Source organism: Harmonia axyridis, chromosome 2 (assembly GCF_914767665.1).
Source record: "Harmonia axyridis chromosome 2, icHarAxyr1.1, whole genome shotgun sequence".
NCBI lineage: Eukaryota > Metazoa > Arthropoda > Insecta > Coleoptera > Coccinellidae > Harmonia > Harmonia axyridis.
In genome coordinates this window covers 48,773,524-48,798,250 of record NC_059502.1, presented here as the reverse complement: position 1 = coordinate 48,798,250, position 24,727 = coordinate 48,773,524, and the positions used below count along the sequence as shown (strand labels likewise).

Sequence of the window (24,727 nt, the reverse complement as noted above, 5' to 3'; positions counted from 1 at the left end):
GGAGGTCCTGGTAGTCTCTTTCCTAGTGGCTTCAAATCCCTCGCTATTCGGGCTAATCTTTGAGGGACCATTCTGCTAACATGTTTGTTCCACTACCTTCTGCTCTGTCTTCCGCAACGCGCAACATCCTGGACTTTACAAAGTTCTCTTATCTGACTATTGGGTATTCTGTCAAGCAGTGTTTTTCCTGCTATCGATCTCAGCGCTTTCATTTCTGTTTTTCTCAGAATCCTCTTGGTTTCCGCTGTATCGGTTCTCGTCTCGATAGAATACGTCATGATAGGCCTAACACATGCTTTATATATGCGTACTTTTCCGTCCAACCTCAAATCCTTATTCCTCCAAATGACATCATATAAGCACCTCGAAACATACGCCAACTATGTTGGCTTGCTTACGTACAGTTGCTTTTAGGTCTCCGCAATCAGAAACCTCTACCCCCAGTTATTCGAACTTAGACACTTGCTGAATTATTTCGTCGTTTATTACAATTTTACACCATTTGGGTTCCCTTGCGATAACCAAGGAATTCGTTTTTGATGTTGATATAATCATGTTATACTCTTCTGCTGCTATTTTGAATTCATGAGCCGTGCGCTGTAGGTCGTCTTCGTTGTCGGAAATTAAGACTGCGTCATCTGCAAAACCCACAATTTTTATCAGTTTAGTTGAGAGCCTGTATCCCTGTCCTGCTTTTTTAACTCTCTGTATGATTTTATCCATTATTATGCTGAACAGTAGAGGGCTAAGACTATTCTTGACGTATACCAGATTTTATATTTACTTCTGGTAAATTGCCTATTTTTATTTTCCTTGTCCATTTTTATTTTCATTGTCCATTTTTATTTTCGTTTTGTTGTTTGTATTAAATTCTCTTATGATCTCTACTATACTATTAGGTTGGTTATTTTCTTTCAGCAGTTTCAACACATCTCTCAGTCTGACTCTATCGAAGGCTTTAGCTAGATCTGAAAAACACATGTATCTACACAGATTTGTTGAATTCAATAGCTTTTTCTGCGATTTGTCTTACTATGAAAATTACATCGGTTGTTGATCTATTCTTTCGGAAGCCTTGTTGCTCTTCACTAATGGTATACCCTTAATTAATCTTAATGGCTAAAATCCTGGTTGTGATGGTCCGGTAGTTACTAGGATCTCTCTTATTTCCCTTCTTATGTATGGGTATGGTAATACTTAATTTCCATTTGTCTGGGTACGCTCTTCGTGTCCAATATCTTTTTGACAAGGACATGTTTTTCACTATTGTGTCCCTTCCAAACTTCAAGGTTTTTGCCTCAAATGAACAAGTTTGAGTGGTGAAATTAAAAAATTATGTGATAAAATTTGAAGAACGAGTTGCATTTGAGAAGATTATATTTTTCAACAAATTAAATGTTCAATATTCTCTGTGATGTGTGATGGCACTGAATTGATTTGGGTCCAGTAATGAACCTCGAAGCACTTCAAGCTGCCACTAATGACAAATTTGAAGTAAAATTTTAATGTTTCAATGTAAACAAGGTATTATCGATGAGGAAGCAGTGTTATCGGTATAATCCCGAATGATTGGCTAGAATAATTCATTGCCCTTAGTTGAAACTAAGATGCATAGAATACCTGGTGTGTCTACTTATACCTGTAAAACTTTCAGACAAAACGGGAGATTTTTCGGATTTATACCTACTTGATTTCGAGGGATCGCGGGCTTTTCAGATGGCGCATACATCGTTTACATTTGACATTTCTCTCAATTCTCGACTCTTGTGAACCAAGGGCGTAGATCTTTTTTTTCTTGGGGAGGGATAATCGAAAAAAAAATTTTTGACAACTTATTCATATCTGTAATGTTAGAAAAAGAAGTTTGATAATGAAGTTTGAACCAAATTACTCGAAATAATTTTTTTTGTTACTAATTCGGTTGTTCTTACCTTGTTCTCAAATAAGAGTTATGAAGGAAAATGAGAAATTACTTGGACAATTTTGAGAAAAAAAAGTTTCATGAATATGAGCCCACAAAGGCTTTGCTTTCAATATACTGGTTGTTTCTAGTGTGTCGTACAGTTTATCAAATATTTATTAATCTTCGCTACAGATTAGGTAAATAAATACCAAAACTTATAATGAATGCATTCATTAGAGCTTACTAGCTGGATCTTTATAATAATTTGGATTTTCCTGAGGATTACTAGAGATTTTTCTCGAAATCGATAGCAGATACGACAAAACTATAACAAACCAAAAAGTGTAGTAATGGACCAGAGTTTTTTTTCTACATTTTTCTAAACTAACAGCCATTCACCAAAATAAAGTTCTGGAAGAAGGAAGCAGGCATCATTCCAGAAAATATATCACCCTGTAGATTTGCATTCAAAATTAGCATATCACATAGTGAAAACTTTAAACTGGAATATCTATGTCCAATTCATATTAAATATCTTGTGAAAGGAAGGTTATACGATGAAATAACTTGAACTTCAACACATGCATCTCAAAACAAAATGTTTGGGGACTCAGGTTATAGGACTTTTTTTCTTAAAATGATCCGGAAATCTGTCATTTTCATTTGTATCTCCAATTTAGGAGCACCGTGTAATTACCCCCAGTATCCCCCTATTTCTACGCTCTTGTCGTGAACTTTGAGTATAGAACAATAATATTTTATATTCTATGGTCTGTCATTATATTCCATTCATTTGAGTGAAAATTCGATATGAACTGAATTGTAATTTATTGTGAATGTTTGCAGTGTCTAAAATCAGTATTTCATTCTTAAACGGCACCAGGCAGATGCGGGAATTCGAAAATTTTTAAAGAGCGCCACCTTACAGCACTCTGGTGAAGCAGACCACCAAAGCAACAGGTGGGTCTCTCAAAAAGTCTGAAACAAAATCGAATCAGTAAACACACCAGGTATTCTATGCATCTTAGTTGAAACCACCAAAATGCCAGATTTTGACATGAGAAATAAATTTAATAATCTACCCAATAATTCCGTTGCAACAGATCCGACCGAGTTGAGTTTGTGCAAGGAAATATGTCAATTTTGATCATTATATGTACCGGGTTTTTCACCATAATTTGACCCCTCCTTTAACTTTGTTACTAAAAGAGGTACAAAAAAATATTTTTCACAAAAGTTTCACGAAATCGAATAGTGCTTTTTAAAATGATTTCACAAAACGAAATATATACAGACTAGGCAACATATTGATTGCAACTTCATTTTTCCAAATGGAACGCCCTGTATATTTTTCTATATTTGACTAGCTTTTTTTCCCCTGGCTTCGAATATATAACATATGTTTGGTCTATCTCTCATAATCTGAGTACCACAGAGTTTCAAATTTTAAGAACCACCTGGCATGCGGTAATCGGTTTTCAAGTGGAAGGCTGGGATAACTCAAAATGACCTTTCTTTAGATATCTTGTTGGCAATGATATGACATACGAATGAAACTATTCATTCAATATGCACTACACAGAAGCGGAAAAATTTGAAATATTTTCACTTTATGTAAAGAACAATAAAAATAAGAAAGCTACATGGAGAGAATATATGGAATTGCATCCAAATCATCCAATTCCAATTTATAGTGAAAAACGTATGTCATATCGTTGGCAACGAGAAAACTCAAAAAAGGGCATTTTGAGTTATCCCAGCCTACCACTTGAAAACTGATTACTGAGCATGCCAGGTGGTTCTTAAAATTTTTAATTCTGTGGTACTGAGAATAAGAGAGATAGACATATGTTATATATTCGAAGTCAGAGGAAAAAGATATAGAAATATATATAATATATATAATCTATATATACAAATATAGAAAAAGATACCATTCCATTTGAAAAAATGAAGTTGCAATCAATATTCTGTATATATTTTGTTTTGTGAAATCATTTTAAAAAACACTATTCGATTTCGTGAAACTTTTGTAGAAAAAATTTTTTTGTACCTCTTTTAGCAACAAAGTTGAAGGGGGGGTCAAATTATGGTGGAAAACCCGGTAAAAGTCAAAGACTGTTTACTACTCTATACTGAAAGATATATTCTTTTGAAAATTTCATTTTAGTTTTATATAGTTGAAAGGAAGCATTAATATTAGTTTTTTTCTTATTTTACCCATATTTGTTATTTTCTGATATGTGAGACTAAACAATGGTTTACAATTCATGTTGTATTCGTGCGAAAATTCTGTTTATTTGTGTGGATAACATAACTTCCAAATGTTCCACGTATATTGAAGGCACAGGAAAACTAAAAATTTTTGGAATAAATTCCTTGAAATTGAAAATTTGGGATAATTATGTATAGCTTCGGTTTCGTGTCTGTTGGTCTGTGTCTGTGTCAGCATATAAATTTAACAACTCATTTTTAACAATTTTTGTGCAAAACTGAAATTAAAATTTTTATGGAATGTGACGATAATCCGAAAAATGAAATAACTCAACCTTGATGCCCTAATCTCTCTGAAATCTAAATCTAAAATCATTCTCCCTAAAATCTTTTTGAGATTTGTGAGAGTCGATAATAAACGAAAACCAATTTGAAAGATAAAATATACATAATGAAGGTTAAACAGGTCTTTTACATCAAACACTCATTCAATAGATATGATTTATTTGAAAAATTGGTTATATATTTGGTCTATTTCCTACCTGTTGATGAAAATAATTGAAAGAATTTTTATTTATTTAAGTTAAGGTGTCTCCACAGCTATGGTCATTAACACAAGATGTGTTTGAAATAAATGAATAGGAAATAAAAATTTGTTTTTCGAGAAAAGCGGATCGAATTACTGCCGTGTAGGTATGTATAACTTACCTATGCAGGTACATGCCTTATACATAATATTGAATAAGTGCGGAATATTTGAATATGTAAATATCAACAGAAAAGAAAGTTGGAACCAAAAGCATTGTCTTGAAAAATATCATTAAACATATTTTCACTTCCAATTTATTAGAAATCAAAGTGGTTAATATTCATTATTATCTGGTAAGAAATAAATTCACCACAAATTATATATGGATCACAGAAATCTTAAAGATGAAAGTATATATTTTGATTCGTAACTGAAATACCGTTCATAATTCAATATCATATACCTAATACTATATTATATTCGAATGGACAACCATTATAAACGTCGGTATTGTTGAAAAAAAAAGAAATCAAGTAAAGGCAGTAGCTTCTGCACGTTCATTAGATCAGATTGAATTTCAAATTGAATTTTTTTTTTATAAGGTTCCTTATGAAAGCTATTTTCAAGAAATTAGAAATATATTTCTTCGCAATTAGTAATCATTACAATCAATTCTAGAGATTTTCGGTTATTTTTACATAAAATCTGATTTCAAATTGGTCAAAAAGTAGATCATAGCACCTACGCTATGAATCCTTATACTAATGAGGATTCTTTATACTATGATCATAGATTCAAAATTACCTATTATTTGTCTAATTCTTGAAATAAGTATATGTATGACCAAAGAACTAAAGAATGGGTAGATACAACTATGGAAGTTTCTAGAATAGTGACAATGATTTGAAAATTCAATACCTATTCTCTAGCAGCAGCAAACATTTTCAGGATGGTATTTAAATGTATATGGAAACTGAATAAGCGCGCAAAAAATCTGTGTAAAAACTTTGAATCTAGTCTTTTTTGTAATGATGATTTGAGGGAAGTAATTATAAAGAATTATTTCTTTTATATTCGATGATATTTCAAGTTTCTGGAGGAGCCTTGGAAATGTCTGGAGAACAAAACATTAATTATTATATGGAATTCCAAAATAATATATAAATTTGAAATATTAGTGGAAATAACTTTGTTTTATTTTATCTATAATGAATATCCATCAAGTAAAAACCGAATACATTGTATGAGTATATAAATTTGAATTCGTGATAAGGCATGATATAAGATTTCATTTTTTGCTAGCTATACCTTCTTTGCAGAAATTTATAAGGAAGTAATGAAACGATGAACTGAAGAAATTAATGTATAAAAAGCTTATTCCAGACATAATATGAGGAAAAGTTAAGTGGAGTTTCAAAAATCTAGGATCAAACTCCCCAAAAATTATAACAGTTTACATTTTGATTATGTTAAATCCAAAAATGCGTCTTTTCTCTGTAATGAGATTTTCTCGGAAACTATGGAAGCCATTTCAATGAAAATTTGTACGAAATCGGAGCCCTGCAACATATGAAGTGCAATGCAGCTTGTCAGATACCCACGTTGAAACAATATTACCTTGGGTATCTGGAGATGATTCTCAACTGCCATTATAATCGGCGTAAGAACATAATTATTATCTGGAAGATGTATGCCGGATTGCTAAGGTAGTAGGTTCTTACCGAGGCATATCAATTAGGTACAGATTTTTTCCTATACAATATGAGTACGATAATACGCATACAAATCGTCAATGAACAACCAAGAGATTCAAAACATAAATATATAATGTGAATGCAATACTTGCGCTGCAAAGATTTCAGCTCAGGTAAATTTAGAGTACTGAAAAGAAAATTCATTCGGATTTGAAAACGACGAAATGTGATCCAAATGTCCAACGCCTATTCATTATGTGATTCTTCAATTTCAATGAATCAAATTTTCAAAATAAATGCGAAATTATGTGGTAAAGTTAAACTCACGGCTTTAAGGGGTTGTATTTATTGATACTTAATTATATTATTCAAGCACGTAGGAGTAGACAGAGAAATCATAAACTCCGTCATGGAAGAATAATATCTTTGATATGCTTTGTTGATTTGACGCTGATTTTATTGTAATTTTATGGATAATCGATTCCAGTTATTAAGTAAGAGCAGGTGTTTTTTACTTTCCATGGAATCATTGATACTTTCTTCGATCGATGATCGAGTGGAAAATTTCGCACGATAATTGAAGCATCTTTGATGAATCATATTGATTTATCGCGATCTTTTATAGTTACAGTTTTCTCTCTAAGTCAGGATAATTCAGATTTCCTTGGAAAAACAATCCATTCTCAACAAATTCAATTCTGTCCGGACATAAACACGATAACTCTCGAACAGAAAGTAGTGTAGTTTGCCTTACCATATTATGAACCATCCGAAACACAATACTCAAGCAATTTGATTTAAAAATGGCCTAAATACGATACCTCTCGGATGGAAAAACCTAGAATCTTGAAATTTTATGGATATAGGTTCGAATCTCGAATCAATTTTACCGCACAATATATAGATACTTAATTCATCCCTGAATTTTCATTGATCATTTTCAGATGATCAATAAGAGTACATGTACTGAAATAGTTCAGCAGAAAACGTCCGAAATGATCAATGGAACGAGGTCGTTCAGACGGAAAATTCCAACTCGAAGCGCCATCTGTGACGATTCGTGAAACATTGTTCCTACAAAATCTTTTATATTTTTTGCCGTAGAATACGAATCTGCAATAAAAACGAAAGTTCCTATTTGAAATTCCAAATATTTCTTTTTCGAAATTTTTGACTGATTCAACTTTAAAAAAATCACCCAGTGGTATAAACAATATATATTTATATCACTGACTATGCTTTTCAATGGGTCCCTTCTCACTACAGATATAATATAGCTTATGTCTAAATACCGAAATTTGGCCATCTTCATGGGCTTTTTTTTTTCATTATTGAAACAGCCAATCTCTACACATATCCCGTTTGCTTCTGTGAATATTTAGATTTCTATCTGCGCCGTTTGGACCAATTCTAATTGAAATTCGTGTTCTACTATAATCCTTGATCTACTTATGGAATAGCCATCATAATAAATTAACCAAAAAATATGACAGAACACCAAAGAGCCAGCTAATCTTCCATACAAATCATCTAGTCAACTATTAGATATTTTTTTGCGTTTTTCATGGATATATAAAGATGTTACGCACTCCAGCCACAAAATGAAATTCTTCCATTGGGCGATAAGTTGGGTATTGAATATTACTCAGAGGATGAATGGTATTTTCCTCAAGAAACAATGTCAATAATAATAATAATAATTAATAATCTTAATAATGGCAAAATAGGCTAGAAGCAAAAGTACATAGCCTCCGACAAGATATAGGACGGTTAACACAATTTGAAAAAGGTTCTCCGTCGAGAAAACTACAGAAAATAGTGGATGCAATTATGGATCGCCATAGGCGACATGCAAACTACGACGCCAACAATGAAAGTGCTCAAGAAACTCTAGATACACTCAAACAAAAATTAAGTGTATACTCTGAACGACTGAGAAGATACAATGAGAGCTATAAACGAAAACATGACAATATGATTTTTGAAAACTCCGAAAAGAACTTTTATAGAATGCTTAATGAACAAACGTCAACTAAATTAGTGAGTCCTCCAAGCGCCGAAGATATGGAGAGTTTTTGGACCGATCAACTGTCAACACCAACTCCTTTTAACTCCAAAGCGCATTGGATAAGAAGAGAGGAGAAATCATGTGAGACCATAGAAAATATGCCACATAGTGTAATAACGTCTGAAGAACTACAGGAAATATTGAAGAACACTCACAATTGGAAATCTCCAGGCCCAGATGGAATTCACAACTTCTGGTTGAAGAAGTTTTGGTGTCTGCACGGCAGGCTAGTCGAATACATAAATAACATAATACATAATCCAACAGAAATGCCAACATTTTTAACAACAGGTATCACTTACCTAATACCGAAGGATTTTCAAAACACTATGGATCCATCAAAATATAGACCTATAACATGCCTACCAACAATATACAAAATCATCACATCATGTTTAGCATCTCGTATCTACAAACATTGCGAGAAAAATAAAATAATAACAACACAGCAGAAAGGATGTTCCAAGAATGCACAAGGATCGAAGGAACAGCTGGTAATAGATTCCATCATATGCAACCAAGCCTTCAAGAAACATAGAAACCTTTTCATGACTTATTTTGATTATAAGAAGGCTTTCGACTCACTTCCACATGGCTGGCTGAAGAAAATTTTAGAGATATACAAGATCGATCCAATTATAACCAATTTTCTAAAGCTTGCAATGGACAATTGGAAAACGAACATCGAGCTTTCCACGGCAAACATAAAAACCAAACTGATTCCAATTAAGAGGGGAATTTTCCAAGGTGACTCCATGAGCCCTTTATGGTTCTGCTTGGCGCTGAACCCACTCTCTAAACAGCTAAACGCTACTGAAAAGGGTTTCAACATTAAAGGAAATAATAATACTACCACCCTCAATCATTTGCTGTACATGGATGATTTGAAACTGATAACAGGCAATAAGAACCACCTAGAAATTATGGTCAAACTAGTGGAACATTTTTCGAAAGATGTAGGTATGGAATTCGGTTTGGACAAATGTCGTACTCTCAGCGTAGTGAGAGGAAGAATACAAGATGAACCGATCATTCTCGCAAATGGACAGCAAATAGAAGCAATGAAGTTGGATGATCTTTATAAATATCTTGGAATGAAACAGAATCGACGAATCAACCACCAAAGAATGAAGCAAGACTTAACGACTGAGTTCATTAGGAGAACCAAAAAAATCTTAAAAACAAACCTCAACAGCAGGAACATGACGAGAGCCATCAACACATATGCATGTTCAATTCTAACATACTCATTCGGTATAGTTCCATGGAGCAAAACAGACATCGAAAACTTGCAACGTAAAATGAGAACGTTGATGACAAAAGCAAACAAGCACCATCCGAAAAGCAGCATTGAGAGGACTACACTGCCGAGAAATAAAGGAGGCAGGGGTCTTACGGACATCATGGAACTTGCTAGTGGGCAGATAGAAAGCCTACGGGAATACTTCAGAGATCAAGCAAGTACATCAGAGTTCTACAAAATACTATGTGAAGCAGACGAATCAACACCTTTACAACTTCACAAGGAGCAATTTTCATACAACCACCAGACAAACCAAGAAAAATTGGATAGATGGAGAGAGAAGCCCCTGCATGGAAGACATTTCAACGAGGTGAACCAGGATCATGTCGACATTGAAGCGTCGAACTATTGGCTCACATCAGGTGCAATGTACCCAGAAACAGAGGGTTTTCTTTTAGCCATCCAAGATCAAGTGATCTCAACTAGAAATTACTGCAGGCATATCATAAAGGATCGAACTATTACCGACGATCGATGCCGATATGGGTGTCCAACAAATGAGACAATACAACATATCACGGGTGGATGTCAGATGTTTGCAGGAAATGAATATAAAGAGAGACACGATGCAGTGGGAAAGATATTGCACCAAGAAATGGCAACTAAATTAACACTAATTCAATCTGAAAAAGTACCATACTACAAGTACCGACCGGAGACCATCCTGGAAAACGAACGCTATAAACTGTACTGGGATCGTACAGTTTTGACTGATAAAACAGTCCCTCACAACAGGCCAGATATATTGCTAGTTGATAAACATCAAAAGGCAGCTATACTCATCGACGTAGCAATACCTAATAACAACAACTTGCGTCAAAAAGAGGTCGAAAAAATTTCAAAATATAGGGACCTCGAATTTCAGATAAAGCGCCAGTGGGGAATGATATCAACGAGAACTATTCCAATTATTATCTCAACAACAGGAATAGTACCCAAAAATCTCAAGAGAAATATCAAGCAACTAGGGCTTAGTGAGTATATATGTAATGTAATGCAAAAAGCTGTTCTTTTAGGTACTGCAAGGACGGTGAGAAAATTCCTAGGAAGCGAAGGACAGGTCCAAGGATCGCGTGTAAGAGGACCAGAAGTTCGACGACAACCAGGGGGACCACAAGGACCGGACACGACCGAGCTCTACCCTTCTGATATTTTAAATATCTGGGATTGAGTGAATGTTCCTCTTAGCGAGGAGTGAGAAGCCGACGGCGAGGATAAATCCTACGCGTATAGGCAAAAGTCGGATCTTTATTGGTCCCTCAAGACACCTAAGTGTATGGGACAAGTCAAATACAAATATATATATATACATTTCAATTTACATCAACTATATGGGGACAATCCTGGTGAAATTCCTGTACAGAGTAATAGAGTAATAACACTTAGATAACAATGTAATTCTCACCTTGCTCTTAAACGCTAAGAAGTTGAGAGATTTCAGAAATTTAGGAAGAGAATTATACATTTTTATGCACTGATACTTTGGGGACTTTTCAAACTTTTGAGTTCTGTGTTTAGGCACAAGTAAAATATCTTGGTTCCTAGTTCCATATTCATGGTTATTTGACAATCTGGTCCACCTTTTTTCATTTTCTTTTGCATACAGCAAACATTTAAATATGTAAATACATGGCAGAGATAAAATATTATTTGCGATCAAAGTTGGCCTACAGGATGTACGAGAAGATAAGTTGAAAATTCGACGAATGATGCGTTTCTGAGCGATGAAAGCTCTATTGATGTCGGCACAGTTACCCCAGAGTATGATGTTGTAGGAAAGTAAACTATAAACAGTGCTATAATAGAAATCCAGTAGCTACATATAAATTTTCATCGATGTCTGAATGTCTCGAAAATTCATAGAATTATCGAATTATATTTAAATTTTATCTTCTCACGTTTTATTCAATTGAATTCTTAACCGATTTTCATACAGTTATAGAACAAAGATTGGTCAAGAATGCTGATCAAAATCGAATAGAGAACTGTTGAAGAAGCTCGTCTACATCATCAAGTAGAAATAAATGAATCGTTCCAATTGGATACACATTAAATTCAATTTTATTGTTGCATTACGATATCATTTTCTCGAAAGATATGGTTCTCTTCAAGAAACCTATTTATATTTATTGACCCATTGTCATAATTTTCAAACGTCTTCAATTGCTTCCTTCGAATATTTCTTTATCCTTTCCTTCACACTTACATGGCTTATAATACGGTCTGTAAATTTAATACCTATATTAAATGCCGATGAATGTTTTAGAGGATCATTAACCCAAAGAATCATAACACTAAAATTAGCATTGAGAGTCTTCTCTCAATTATGGTATAACCGAATGAAACAGTAATTAGAAATATGAATTGTGGATCCAGCACATGTCGACTGAATTTTATTGTCAATGTAGGTATCTATTCACGCCGCGCCGCCCCGAGATGAAAAAATTCTGAAGTAGAAATGCGATGGTTTAAAAATATATCGAAAATTATAAAAACCTAAAATGATTGAGCCTTATGTTACTTTTTCCATTATAAGAACCATCAATCCCTACACAAATACTTTGCAAATCATCTTTTGTCCTCTTGTTAAATCTTCGAAATTCTGGAACAACCTTAAAACATACAGAAGCTCTAAAATTTTCAAAAGGGGTGTTGTATATAGAAATCAACCACTTCTCTTAACCTGTACATACAAGCTCTATTCTCTCGAGAGGTCTCATAGAGGCCAAGGTGAGTCGAGATAAAAATTATTGAAACAAAATAGATAACCCGAGCTTGAAATTTGTATTTTATATCAATACTCAAAATATCGACTACTTCATTACGTTATCAAGGAGTGGGTAATATATTTTCTTCTTGAATTTTTGTGGTTCTGGTTGTGCAATCGACACTGAATATCCGAACATATTAGGTGTAGTAATAAGAAATCCCTTATTTTTCTAATAGTTATCTAAATCTCGCAGTGTATGAGTCTGGATTACACCAAATAGCGTTAGGTTTTGTGATTAGTTCACTCAGTTTAGTTTGAGCGCGCGTCTAAAATAGACACTAGCAAAGAGAAAATACGCTATATTTTACAGTTTTTCTTCGATGAAGGCGAAAATGCAAGCAATCCGGTTGAAAATGTAAATAGTATTCATGGTCTTGGTGATATAACAGCTAATTACACGCAATTTTGGTTTTGTTGATTCCGTTCCGGTAATTTCGATATCAAAGATGCACCACGCACTGGAAGGCCAATTGTCGATGAAAGCATGGACATTGTCAAGTCCTACCGTCATGTGAGCACTGTTTTGATTGCCCAAGAAATAAAGATTGCACAAAAAACAGTTTGGAACCATTTGCATAAGGCTGGTCTCAAGAAGAAGCTAGAAATATGGGACCACACAAGTTAACGCAGAAAAACTTATGTTCCTAATTTCCCCTGCTCCTGAATCGCAACAAAATCGACCCGTTTTTGAAGCATTTGGTGACTGGTGATGAAAAGTGTAAGGTTTTGCTATGTGTTTGGTGGGATTGGCAGGGAATTATCTACTATGAGGTGCTCCCCTATAACAACTCAAAACTATACTGTCAATAATTGGACCTTCTGAAAGAAGCATTCACCCAGAAGCGGTCAGCTTTAGCCAATAGGAGAGGAATTATGTTACATCAGGACAACACCAGGCCACACACATCGATAGTGACCCCTTAATTTAGAAGAAAGAAAAAGACAAAAAAAAACCAACGAATTATTGACCCATAAACCATAATTATAGGCAAATACTAAAGTGATAGAGAAATTAATTCACAGAACACTAACGGGTTTCGTGGGAGAAAAGAAAATAATTCCAGATCACCATTTTGGGTTTCGCAAAGCGTATTCAACAATTCACCAACTGGTACGACTAACGGAAAATGTTAAGGAGCAAATGAACCCCTCTACAGATACTGGTGCAATATTCTTAGATATAAAAATCGCATTGGAATAAAGGCATCAAGGTCTGATATACAAAATGAAGTTGTTGAAATTTTCAACCCAACTCACGAGATTAATACAATCGTACCTGGCAAATAGAAAATTTAGAGTGAATATCGATAGTACCTACCAGGAACTATCAATCAAAGATCAAAGAAATTGAAGCCGGAGTTCCCCAAGGATCGGTGATGGGACCGCTGCCTTTCAACTTATACATGGCAGACATACCAAAAATGAATAGATGCAAGATAGCTCAGTTTGCAGATGACACCGCTCTTTACCATCACAGTAGAATGCGGAAATCAATTACTACTACAGATAGACCTAGATAAAGTGATGGAATACTTCAAAAAATGGAGATTCCAAATGAATACATCGGAAACAGTTGCAATCTACTTCGGAGGAACAACAGTGAAGGAAGAGGGAGCAGGTTAGGTCAAAATAGAAAATCAGACGATATAATGGAAGAAGGAAGCAAAACACCTGGAAGTGATTCTAGATGAGAGAACGAACTTTAACAAACAGATACTAGAACAGAACACAATTACACGCGAGACTGTACTCGCTGCTCAAACCAAAAAGCAAACTTTTACAGGAAACAAGTTGAAGATAATAAAAACAGTGCTAATACCAAGCATTACGTATACAGGAATAACCTGGTATAATACGAAAGACAATAATAAGGATCACTTGCAAAGTACGCTAAATACAGTAATCAGAACAGTGATTGGCGCCCCATGGTATATAATATAAACAACCAGCAAATCCTCTGATTTTCAATTCTTCTCTAAGAATTGAAACTATTGAGGAAATAGTTCACGAACAAAGAAATAGAACAATAGAGACGCTAGGAGAGCGCGAGAATAAGGAATTAAGAAAGAAAATCAAAATAAGAATGACAGATACGTGGAAATGCCTATTTCAAAGAACCAAAAGAAGAAAAAAGTAACATGGAGTAGGGAGAAAAGTCTCCCAATTAGACAACAGTAGGAAATCGGAGAAATGAAAGTAGAGAGGCGTAAGGAATAAAATTTCAGTCCTTTTACAAAACGAAGACTGAGGATAGTGACTGAACAGACTGACAGAAGCCCTGGATGCTCGGTTGGGAGGTTCCTATGCATCCACCTTATAACCCTGATACCAAGTTCGATCTGTGCCTGTCCATGGCGAACAATTTTGCTGGTGAAGAATTCGCTTCAACAGAGGCTTGTGAAAATCTACTGCCTCATTTTTTCGCCGACAGGAACGAGGGCTTCTATGAGAGATGCATTCAACAAGACAAACAATCAAACCAAACGGCCCATTTAGGTCGAATGAGCTATATCGGATCATTATAACAATGGTAATTAAGGCCTTGTTTGTCATGCAAAAATAATGGATTTCATTTTACTATCTTAAACCTCGAAAATTTCAATTTCTTTTCATTCGAAAGTTAGGTATCATGTTTACGAACGGCCGGTCCTTCGAGCAGGATCGAATTTGGCAGGGCCGTCGCTAGCCTTACTGCCGCCCTAGGCAGAGACCCATTTTGCCGCCCTAACAGAAGCTAACTCTGCAGAATGCTAAAAATTAATATTGGATAATCGGGGTCCAGCGCCTGCTCAAGAGTTTCTACATTCTATTTTTTATGGATTCAAATTTTAATCCAATAGATGATTTAGGATAAGTGGAATGTAATAATCAGTATAACCGTGCTCAACTGAATTCTAATGAATAAATGATAAAATATATGAATTGAGTTCAGGTTTCAGATCCTTCGTATTTTTTTTCTTCGATATGATGAAATGTAACAACCGGATGATGCGAATGAACTATTATTTTAATTCAGAATAGATATACAGTGCATCCCATTTTGGGTGAGACAGCCAGGTTTCTCGCTTGTTATTTAAGATAGAGCCTTGCGGTTTTCACGTTCCTGTCCTACTTTTTCGTGAAACTCAAGTTGGCCTAATCAGATTCTGTATAACTTTTTCCGTTCAAAAGATACAGGGTGATTTTGGAAATTGATACTTTTCGGACCCCTTCTTTATCTCCGAAATTATAAGGAATAATGCTGAGCTGAAAACTACGTCTGAATCAGAATTCTGCGTAGAATCCAGTGGCGTACTCAATATTTTTTTCGGGGTATGGTTTTGAAGATTCCACACAAACCTATATTTTTTTTAATGGAACACCCTATATATCATTACTTCGTTGAATTCGTTATTTTTTTCCCTTCAAAATGATTTATGATACTATGTAGGTAGGATGTTCAGAAATTTTAAAAAAACACTAAAACGTCAAATAATGATGATTTTTTTGTAAATGGGCCATGAATTTTCTATGTTTCAATAAGAGGATTATTACTTTCGATTTTTAAAAATAGTAGGTCATTGATGACACAAACATCCTTGTTGTTATTATGGCTACTATGCATTTGGGAGCATTGTTTTATCAAGTAGGCATTGGAGGGAAAAAACCAATCTGATCTAGCTGTCATCGCTATAAATTATTGTTATTATTATTGATTCTTCTTTTCTATGGGAAATCCATTGCCCATTAACAAAAAATCATCATTATTTGATGTTTTAGTGTTTTTTTAACATTTCTGAACATCCTACCTACATAGTGTCATATATCATTTTGAAGGGAAAAAAATAACGAATTCAACGAAGTAATGATACACATAGTGTTCCATTTAAAAAAACATAAGTTTGTGTTGAATCTTCTAAATCATACCCCGAAAAAAAATAATTGGTACGCCACTGGATTCTACGCAGAATTCTGATTCAGAAGTAGTTTTTACCTCAGCATTATTTCTAATAACTTCGGAGATAAAGAAGTGGTCCGAAAAGTATCAATTTCCAAAATCACCCTGTATCTTTTGAACGGAAACAGTTATGCACAATCTGATTAGACCAACTTGAGTTTCACGAAAAAGTAGGACAGGAACGTGAAAACCCCAAGGCTCTATCTTAAATAACAAGCGAAAAACCTGGCTGTCTCACCCAAAATGGGATGCACTGTACAGATATTCACGATTCAATGTAGTTAAGGATTAGTAAATTTGATAAAAAAATCATTAGGGAAATTCGTTCAAATAAAAAATAATATTTAATTCATTCTTCCAGTAAATGTAAATAATGCCGCCCTCTATTATTTGCCGCCCCTCTAGAGTTGGCTCTGCAGTTTCAGGTTCCTAGCTCAGTTTCGATTTTAGAAAAAGCTTGAAAATTTGTTTTTTTCTGTTTGAAATTATCGAGTAAAACAATCGGATGATGCGGATGAACCATTATCTAATTCGAATGCGCCCACGCCCAAAACTAGTTGATTGGTTATAAAAAATGTAGAATTATAATAAAAAAATGGAATGTGGCATTGATATATAATAAAACTTCTTATTTTTCTTGAGAAGGATCAGTTGGAAGTGATGAAATCGAATCGTTTTCTTATATTTTGCATTCCATCCTGAGAAATCAACATTCTGATTGTAGAATTGAAAAGAAAATAATCCAGAACCCCACGTGGCAATAAAATCCGGCAACATAAAGGAAAAGCCGACAAGCCTGATGAATGCATCTGTTTTTTTTAGCGTCAATAACTCATAAACAGCACCATGAGGGGATCACGCCCACATCTTGATATTTATGAGTACAATGTATAATGCGGTCCTTTTATTGTTTTTGATGTTAATTAAATTTGTCGGTATTCCTTCCTGTATTAAATCTCATTTGGTACTTTGAATTTTTACTCATATGATTTTTGTTGAACAAGCTTGAAATGCCGCCCTTGTATTTTGCCGCCCTAGGCGACCGCCTACCCTGCCTACCCTCTAGCAACGGCCCTGGAATTTGGGGATGTAATTCCTTATCAGTGAGTGGAAGATTATCGTAGGAGACTACTTTTGTCTCCTTTTGGGAGTTACAAATATTTTGATGAAATGATCTGTTCAGAGAACAAGACAATATCGGGAATTCCATGCATTGTGATCGCCTTTCATTGCATAAAGGATATGATATAACATTGAATAAAACACGGAAAGACATGCGATAACATTTGATGATTCAAAAAAATTCGCAAAAAATATTCATGAATTATTTCAAAATTGTTGGTATTTAAAAATGTGCATCTATATGAATTGAATTTCACTTTAAATATGGAAATTATAGTGTTTGGTAGTTTCAGAAAAAGCCAGGAAGCCTCAATTGAATTATATCTAATATGAAAGAACTAAATCATATCAAACTTACCACAACATTCTTTTCCAAAGTCCAACCTAACCAGTTGAACCATATAAGGTTCCAAAAGATTGACGTACCACCAAGGTGTTTTTTCAGGTTTTGTCAAAGTACACGTATCAGCGTTGAAAAAACCACTTGTGCTACCGTCAATAGCTTTCTGTGGAATCCCACCTCCTTCGGTACTGGTCTGCATTGGAGCTTTGCCAGCTGCTACGTTCAGAACTGAAAAAAAAAATTGAATGAATTTGAGGTAATGATTTTTTTCTGTAAGAACAGCAAATTGTTGAACAAGGTTGTACGACTGTAGGGAAACAATGTATTGTTTATACAACTTTGAGTAAAAATATAAACCCCCCTAAATCGCTCCATACCAGGGATACAGGGTGATTCAGTTCTGTGGAGAGCGAATATATATAGATATAGAAAAAAAAGTGACCAATGTTTCTGTAATGACAGATCAGACTAAGTTGAAATTAAGTTAGTATATGCCAATTAATCACTAGAATCATCACTATAGGATCGTCTTATCATAACCCATCATCCAGATAAACGGACAGCAATGCCTTCATAATTAATCCCATCTCACATATAGGTAGATTTCTGTCATCTTCAATAGAAACATGAATGAACGAGCTCTCAAATGATCCTGATACTATGTCAGTGCTTTCCTTAATTATTCGTAGGGAATTTCATGCAAATAGCTCTTATATAGATTCTGAGAAAGGCTCTGAACCCTGAGCTGCCGAATTTTTTCATTCTATGTCTGGATTCTATACATTTCAAACAAAAATTTCAGAAAGAGTTGTTTTTCTTTTTCGAATGATGGGAAATAATGACACAGAAAAAATATCCAGTAGGTACTTAGATACATGTTTAATGGATTCGGTCCTTACTTGGCGGAAATTCATTATAAATAAAATAAAACGAAGTAATTTCCACTATGTTATTTAATTGTTAGCAATAATTGTTTCGCCACACTGTGGCTTCATCAGGCTACATTTCTGAACTGATAAGAGTACAAAGGTTTTCGGAATCTTATATAGGAACAAAATTGGCACAAAAATATTCGAAAGGGTATAAATTACAAAGTTATATTGGACCATTTAACGCCACTCTTAGAATCCCTAGAAATAAACAGGTATAATACCCAAAATATTCTGTTGAACGAACAAACGGATGTAAACTCATCCCCTTTATTGAATTTCTTCCGATAGTTTGGAAATCCCAGGCGTTAAATGGTCCAATATAACTTTGTAATTTATACCCTTTCGAATATTTTTGTGCCAATTTTGTTCCTATATAAGATTCCGAAAACCTTTGCACTCTTATCAGTTCAGAAATGTAGCCTGATGAAGCCACAGTGTGGCGAAACAATTGTTGCTAACAATTAAATAACATAGTGGAAATTACTTCGTTTTATTTTATTTACTTAGATACATGTTTAAATTTGTGAAAATTGTTGATGTTGAATGATTAATTAATTATGCGTAGGTTGAAGCGAAAACGCAGGAAGATGCGTGCAAGGTCCAAGTAGATGTTCCAATACTCTTGTGAAGCTATGGGATCTCCATTATTTGGGAAAAAGTTCTTTGATTTACAGATTGTAATATAATTTGGTTATCATTGTAATAAACAAAAAAAAATTATAATGAATAAAATTGAAATGCTTAGGTTGAGTTGAACAGAAGATGTACTTAGGTGCATCACTGGACTCCGCCTATTCTCACATTTTCGAGGTTATTTTTTTTTCTTTGTAAAATTATTTGTATTGATCTTGTTTTGTGGGAATAAAGTCAATTATTATTATTATTATTATTATATGGATTGTTTAGTGTGAAAGAGACAGAGCAACGGCTTTGCAATTAAATTATTATTATGTGTTCTGTTTTTCGTGTAGTTTAATAATTGGTTTTGATGAGATATTGAACTAACGGTTGTTTCCATGTGTGTGAAAGTTGCTGAACGACAAGAAAATCAAAAGATAATATTTCTTTAACATCACTATTAATTCTCATCTACAAAAGATGAAGTGAGTAAATATGAAATTTCGAATTCGATTCATACTAACTTATCGGAATTTCCATCATGATGTGCATGACAGCTGTTAGGCAAATAGGTATGACAATCATTATGAATAATTCTCGACGCAAATGTTATGGCAGTTGAAGTTATCTTAGGTGTACTTGAAGTAAAAAACTTTCACTCAGGTAATCAGGTAAATGCTGAGCAGAGATTATTGATTTTATTTCTGCAGATCAATTCTTTATGTCAAATATGAATTTCTCTGAGTGATGCTGAACAATCGGATTCTTACGATTCAAAAATTAGGTTTGACCTTTTTCTCAGAGAAACCAATTGTTCTTGAATATCACTAATGGTGGCAATCATGGTAATCTATATCAAGTAAATATTCTGAGTGATTCTGAACATCGCGAACTCACAAGAATAGTGCACGTGCTGTACTTTTTTTTTGCACTTTGTGATTCGAGAATATGTCTTTTTTCAATTTAAATAAAAAAATAATAAAAGACAGTTTTTGAAAAAACCCTATCGCATTTTGCCGTTTCCTATAGGGTTAGCCCAATCAGGTGCAATAATCCATTAGTAGGTAATCCTAAGTGCTTAACGCGCCTTATGTAAGTATTAGCCTACTCCAAACTGAAAACGACCAAAACCAACAGTAACCTAAATAAGAAATTTTTATTGAAAAGTACGAATCAATTCGAGATTTTAAATAACATATTTAATGAAATTTCTATACAGGGTGTTCCGAAATTGGCGGTATAAAGGAAAATGAGAGATTCTTGTAATCATTTTGAGAAAAAAAAATTACAAGCATGGACCAGCAAATGCGTTTTTGGGATACAAGGTGTTTCTCTTGTAGTCCTATTTTTGTGATGAATATACCAGTTCATCGAATCTCAATTAATCATCGCTATAGATTAGGTGAATAAATATCAAAACTTATTATTATTAACATCGATCAAAGATAAAGGCATACCCTATAAACCTAGAGAACTTATGATTGATTTATTCGCCATCACAGCTAACTATAATTGGATCTTAATAATAATTTGGATTTTCTGTATAATTACTAGAGAATTGTTCGAAATTTTTTCTCAGAATCAGTAGCACATACGACAAAAGAACAAGAAACCAAAAACTGTAGTATCTACAGGAGCAAAGTTCCTTTTTACATTTTATTAAACCATCAACAAAAAAAAAAGGTTTTGAAGGGAAGAAGCTAGCACTCGTCTAGAAAAAATATCACCCTGTAGATTCGTAATCAAAACATCATATTATATAATGAAAATACATAATCATAATGAAAACTTTGAATTGGAATATCTGTGCCAAATTCAAAATTGAATATCTTGTTAAGGAAAGAAGAAAAAACTCAAAAAATCAAACTTTCACATGTTGTATGTCGAAAACAATGATTTTGCGGGCTTATGTTTGTAAGGCTTTTCTTTTTCAAAATGATTCAAGCAATCTATCTTTTGCGTTTGTACCTCCAATTTAAGAACAGAGCAATATATTGGGGATTGTTATTCTCAAAATTCAAATAATCACATATCTTTGCACAGGTACCAAGTTTAGTTAGTATGAACGCCGGATTTCATTTACCATCACAGTTTCATAGTTTGTAGAAATCAAATATTACTATTGAAGTTAAAGTTGCACTATTATAATTTGAGCTTAAAATCAACTATTCATGAAAATATGAAGAATTTAATTCTGTATATTTTTCCGGTGTTATATTTTGCTTTAAATTTCAATAAGTTTCATCAATCCTTTTTTTATTCAAAGCATCAATCGGCCTATTTCTCTTCGCATATCAGTTGGCTCATGAATTTTCCAGTTCTCCTAGCAGATACGAATTGGTTGTTAAACTTTCGATATAACGATGAACAAAGAGGTTCAGATGAAGGGGCTTCTGTTTCCATATTCGATCTACATCGAATTAACTCTAAAGTTAATTCATTTGTATCTATTCATCAATTCTCTGAAAATTTCGAATAGTTAAGTATCACTACTTTAGGATTAATGCATATTGGTCCTCTTACGTCCACTATTCAATAACAGAAAATATTCACACCGTTACGTACTAGAGCATTTCTGGGACAGGTGTTGTCTATATAATTTCAAACGTAACATAAACGCGAATTTCGGAGTTATGAAATTTGAAATATATGAAAAAAGTTTATAATTCATAATTGAAAAAAATGGCAATTTCAAACCGCTCGGCATAATATTCATTCCAGATTTTTCTCAATCATTCGGGAAGAAATAATTTATCATTTTAAGGGGTATATTTCATCGATCTCTGTATAATTCCTTAGTAATCCTGGATTCACGAAAAGATTTTCAAGATAGGCTTTCCGAAGATCGTAGTAATTGAAGAGTGCCAAGATATACAAAGATAGTATCCACTCCAGTATCGAGGACGTGTGAAATTTCAGAACATCAATCCTGAAGATGACGCATTTGCCTTGCCCACTTCTGAAACAAGCCCAATTTACGCACAATGCGAAGGAAGATGTGACGAATCGAGGCCATGAAACATGCAAATATCTCTTTAGACGCTGTTGTTGAATCGATTTTATTCCACCGATTAAATTGATAATAACTATCTGAATAGAACTTACCAGGAAAGAGAGAAAGCTAGCCGTTGTAAATCTCATGTGAATCAGATCTAATTATTCTTGAGAACTTAAGTCAACTCCTGCTGAAATACAATCGAATTCTCATAATGCATATTGATCTGTATCACTATCGATTCAATACAAACAGTTCGATTTGCTACACTCTCTACGAAAATATTCTGGAGTTCCACAGAAGACCAATATTGATTGCAATCAGTTGAATAATGTGACCATAACGAAAGAGGTAAGCTGAGATGGTTAATGGAAAAATTATTATTGTAATCGAAGATTCCAAGGTATTCAAACTATACTCAGTTTTATTAATTCAATTCTAATTAAATAACTTCGCGATCATACAGAATATCGGATCTCATTGAAAACATTCTAGAAAAGTCGGATCAAAAGCTTCTTCTCCACGCTTGTTGAGTGATAGTTGAATAAATTTAACTGATTGAGTTACGGAATACGATAATCTTATGAATTATCAGATATAGCATAGATGTTTATCTTATACTTAAAATTGAAGTAATCATAATCTTATTTACGGAATCTTTTTGAATGTTTAACACCATTCCGATAAAGATGTTTTCACCTACAAAAATTAAGTATAACATTGTACACTTGGAATATTCAATAATCAATTTCATAATTGATTTATCTGTGCTTTTATGATTATCTTTGTTCGTCAATTCTGATATTACTAATCAAGTACGCAGCTTCTGAACACTCATTATTTCATGTGCCATTTTAGAGACAACCGAACTGTTAACTATGTTATCCTCGTATGAAATGTGATTTAATAGGTTATCAGTTAAGATCAGACTAGATGAGAGGTTCTTATGAGATAATATAATGATCCACTTGAAATTTAGCATGAACATTTGTGTCATTATTTTACACATAATATGGTATATTGTGCAACAAGTGGAGAAAGTTTTCTCACGAGTGTGGAAGTTTGTGGCACGAGCCTGAAAGGCGAGTACCGCTATTACACGAGTGAGAAAAATGACTTTCTCCCCATGTTGCACACTATATATATAATAATACAAGTAATGTAATGATTCAATTCAAAATGGCCTTCGTTGACAGTATCTATGATTTCTTCCGTTTCCATAGAAATGACTTTCCAAAAGCCCAATTTCATTGGTCTACCAAGCGAGGTGTAGGCAAAGGGCAGTGTGGAATAATATTTCTCACAGTATGAGCAATAGATACATGGTTTTGAAATTCAGGAAACTATGAAAAATACGCTATTTTTCATGGCAGTTGTAGGAAAAGAATAGTGTGCAACATATGGAGAAAGTCCTTTTTTCACTCGTGTCTTTGCTGCACTCGCCTTTTAGGATTATGCCACAAACTTCCACAATCGTGAAAAAAATTAAATTGTCCCCACTTGTTGCACCAAATACACTTGTTGCACCACAACTACTTTGATTCAAAACAGCCTTCATTGACCTAACCTATGCATTTCTTGCGTTTCAATAGAAACAACTTTTCAAAAACCTAATTTTATTGTTCTACTAAGCGAGGTGTGAGCAAAGAGCCGAGACGAATAATATTTCTCACAGTATAAGCAATATGCAATGAGAAACGTATTGTACACCATTAATTAATAAAATCTAATAAAATCTAATGATTAATAAAAGATGAAGCTTTGTATGAAATACTTCATATTTTACACTGTTGTTTATTATTTCTTACTATATCACGAAAAATCTCAACTAACATAACTATACAACAACTAACAAGCTGCTGAACCCAAAATTCTGAAATCTAATAAATGAAATTTTACGAGAAAGCAATACTTATTTCGAATTTCCCAGTTTTTCGAGAGACTTTATTCCTTTTGTTAGCATTTGCAATTGTATTCACAGAGTTTCACAAGGCACCAGAAAAAATAAAATTCTAATGACATCAGGAAAGAGGTTATCAATGCATGAGCTATCATACCAAGAAAATTAAATATAAACTTCTACACTCAATTTTACGAGAATATTTGAGAACATGAAATGGTGATATTTACTTAGAAAGATGCCTGTATTTAATATCTAACGCGGTATTAGATACTCGAATGATTAAATTCTGAAGTTTAACCGCATAAAGACGATCTTGAGAGGTAATCACTTCATTCATTGAACGGTAGATATAGAAGGAATTCCTAGCAAAATGCTTGTTGCACTACAAATGACAAT

At 33.9% G+C, this 24,727-nt stretch overlaps 1 protein-coding gene across 1 annotated transcript in view; it reads right to left on the bottom strand.

The window, feature by feature from the left end:
• Window positions 1-24,727, bottom strand: part of LOC123672859 — an 80,549-nt gene that overhangs the window by 24,429 nt on the left and 31,393 nt on the right. Inside the window, exon 3 of the mRNA XM_045607177.1 lies at window positions 17,899-18,111. Coding sequence (XP_045463133.1) covers window positions 17,899-18,111 — 213 coding nt within the window. The remainder of the gene's footprint in view (window positions 1-17,898; window positions 18,112-24,727) is intronic.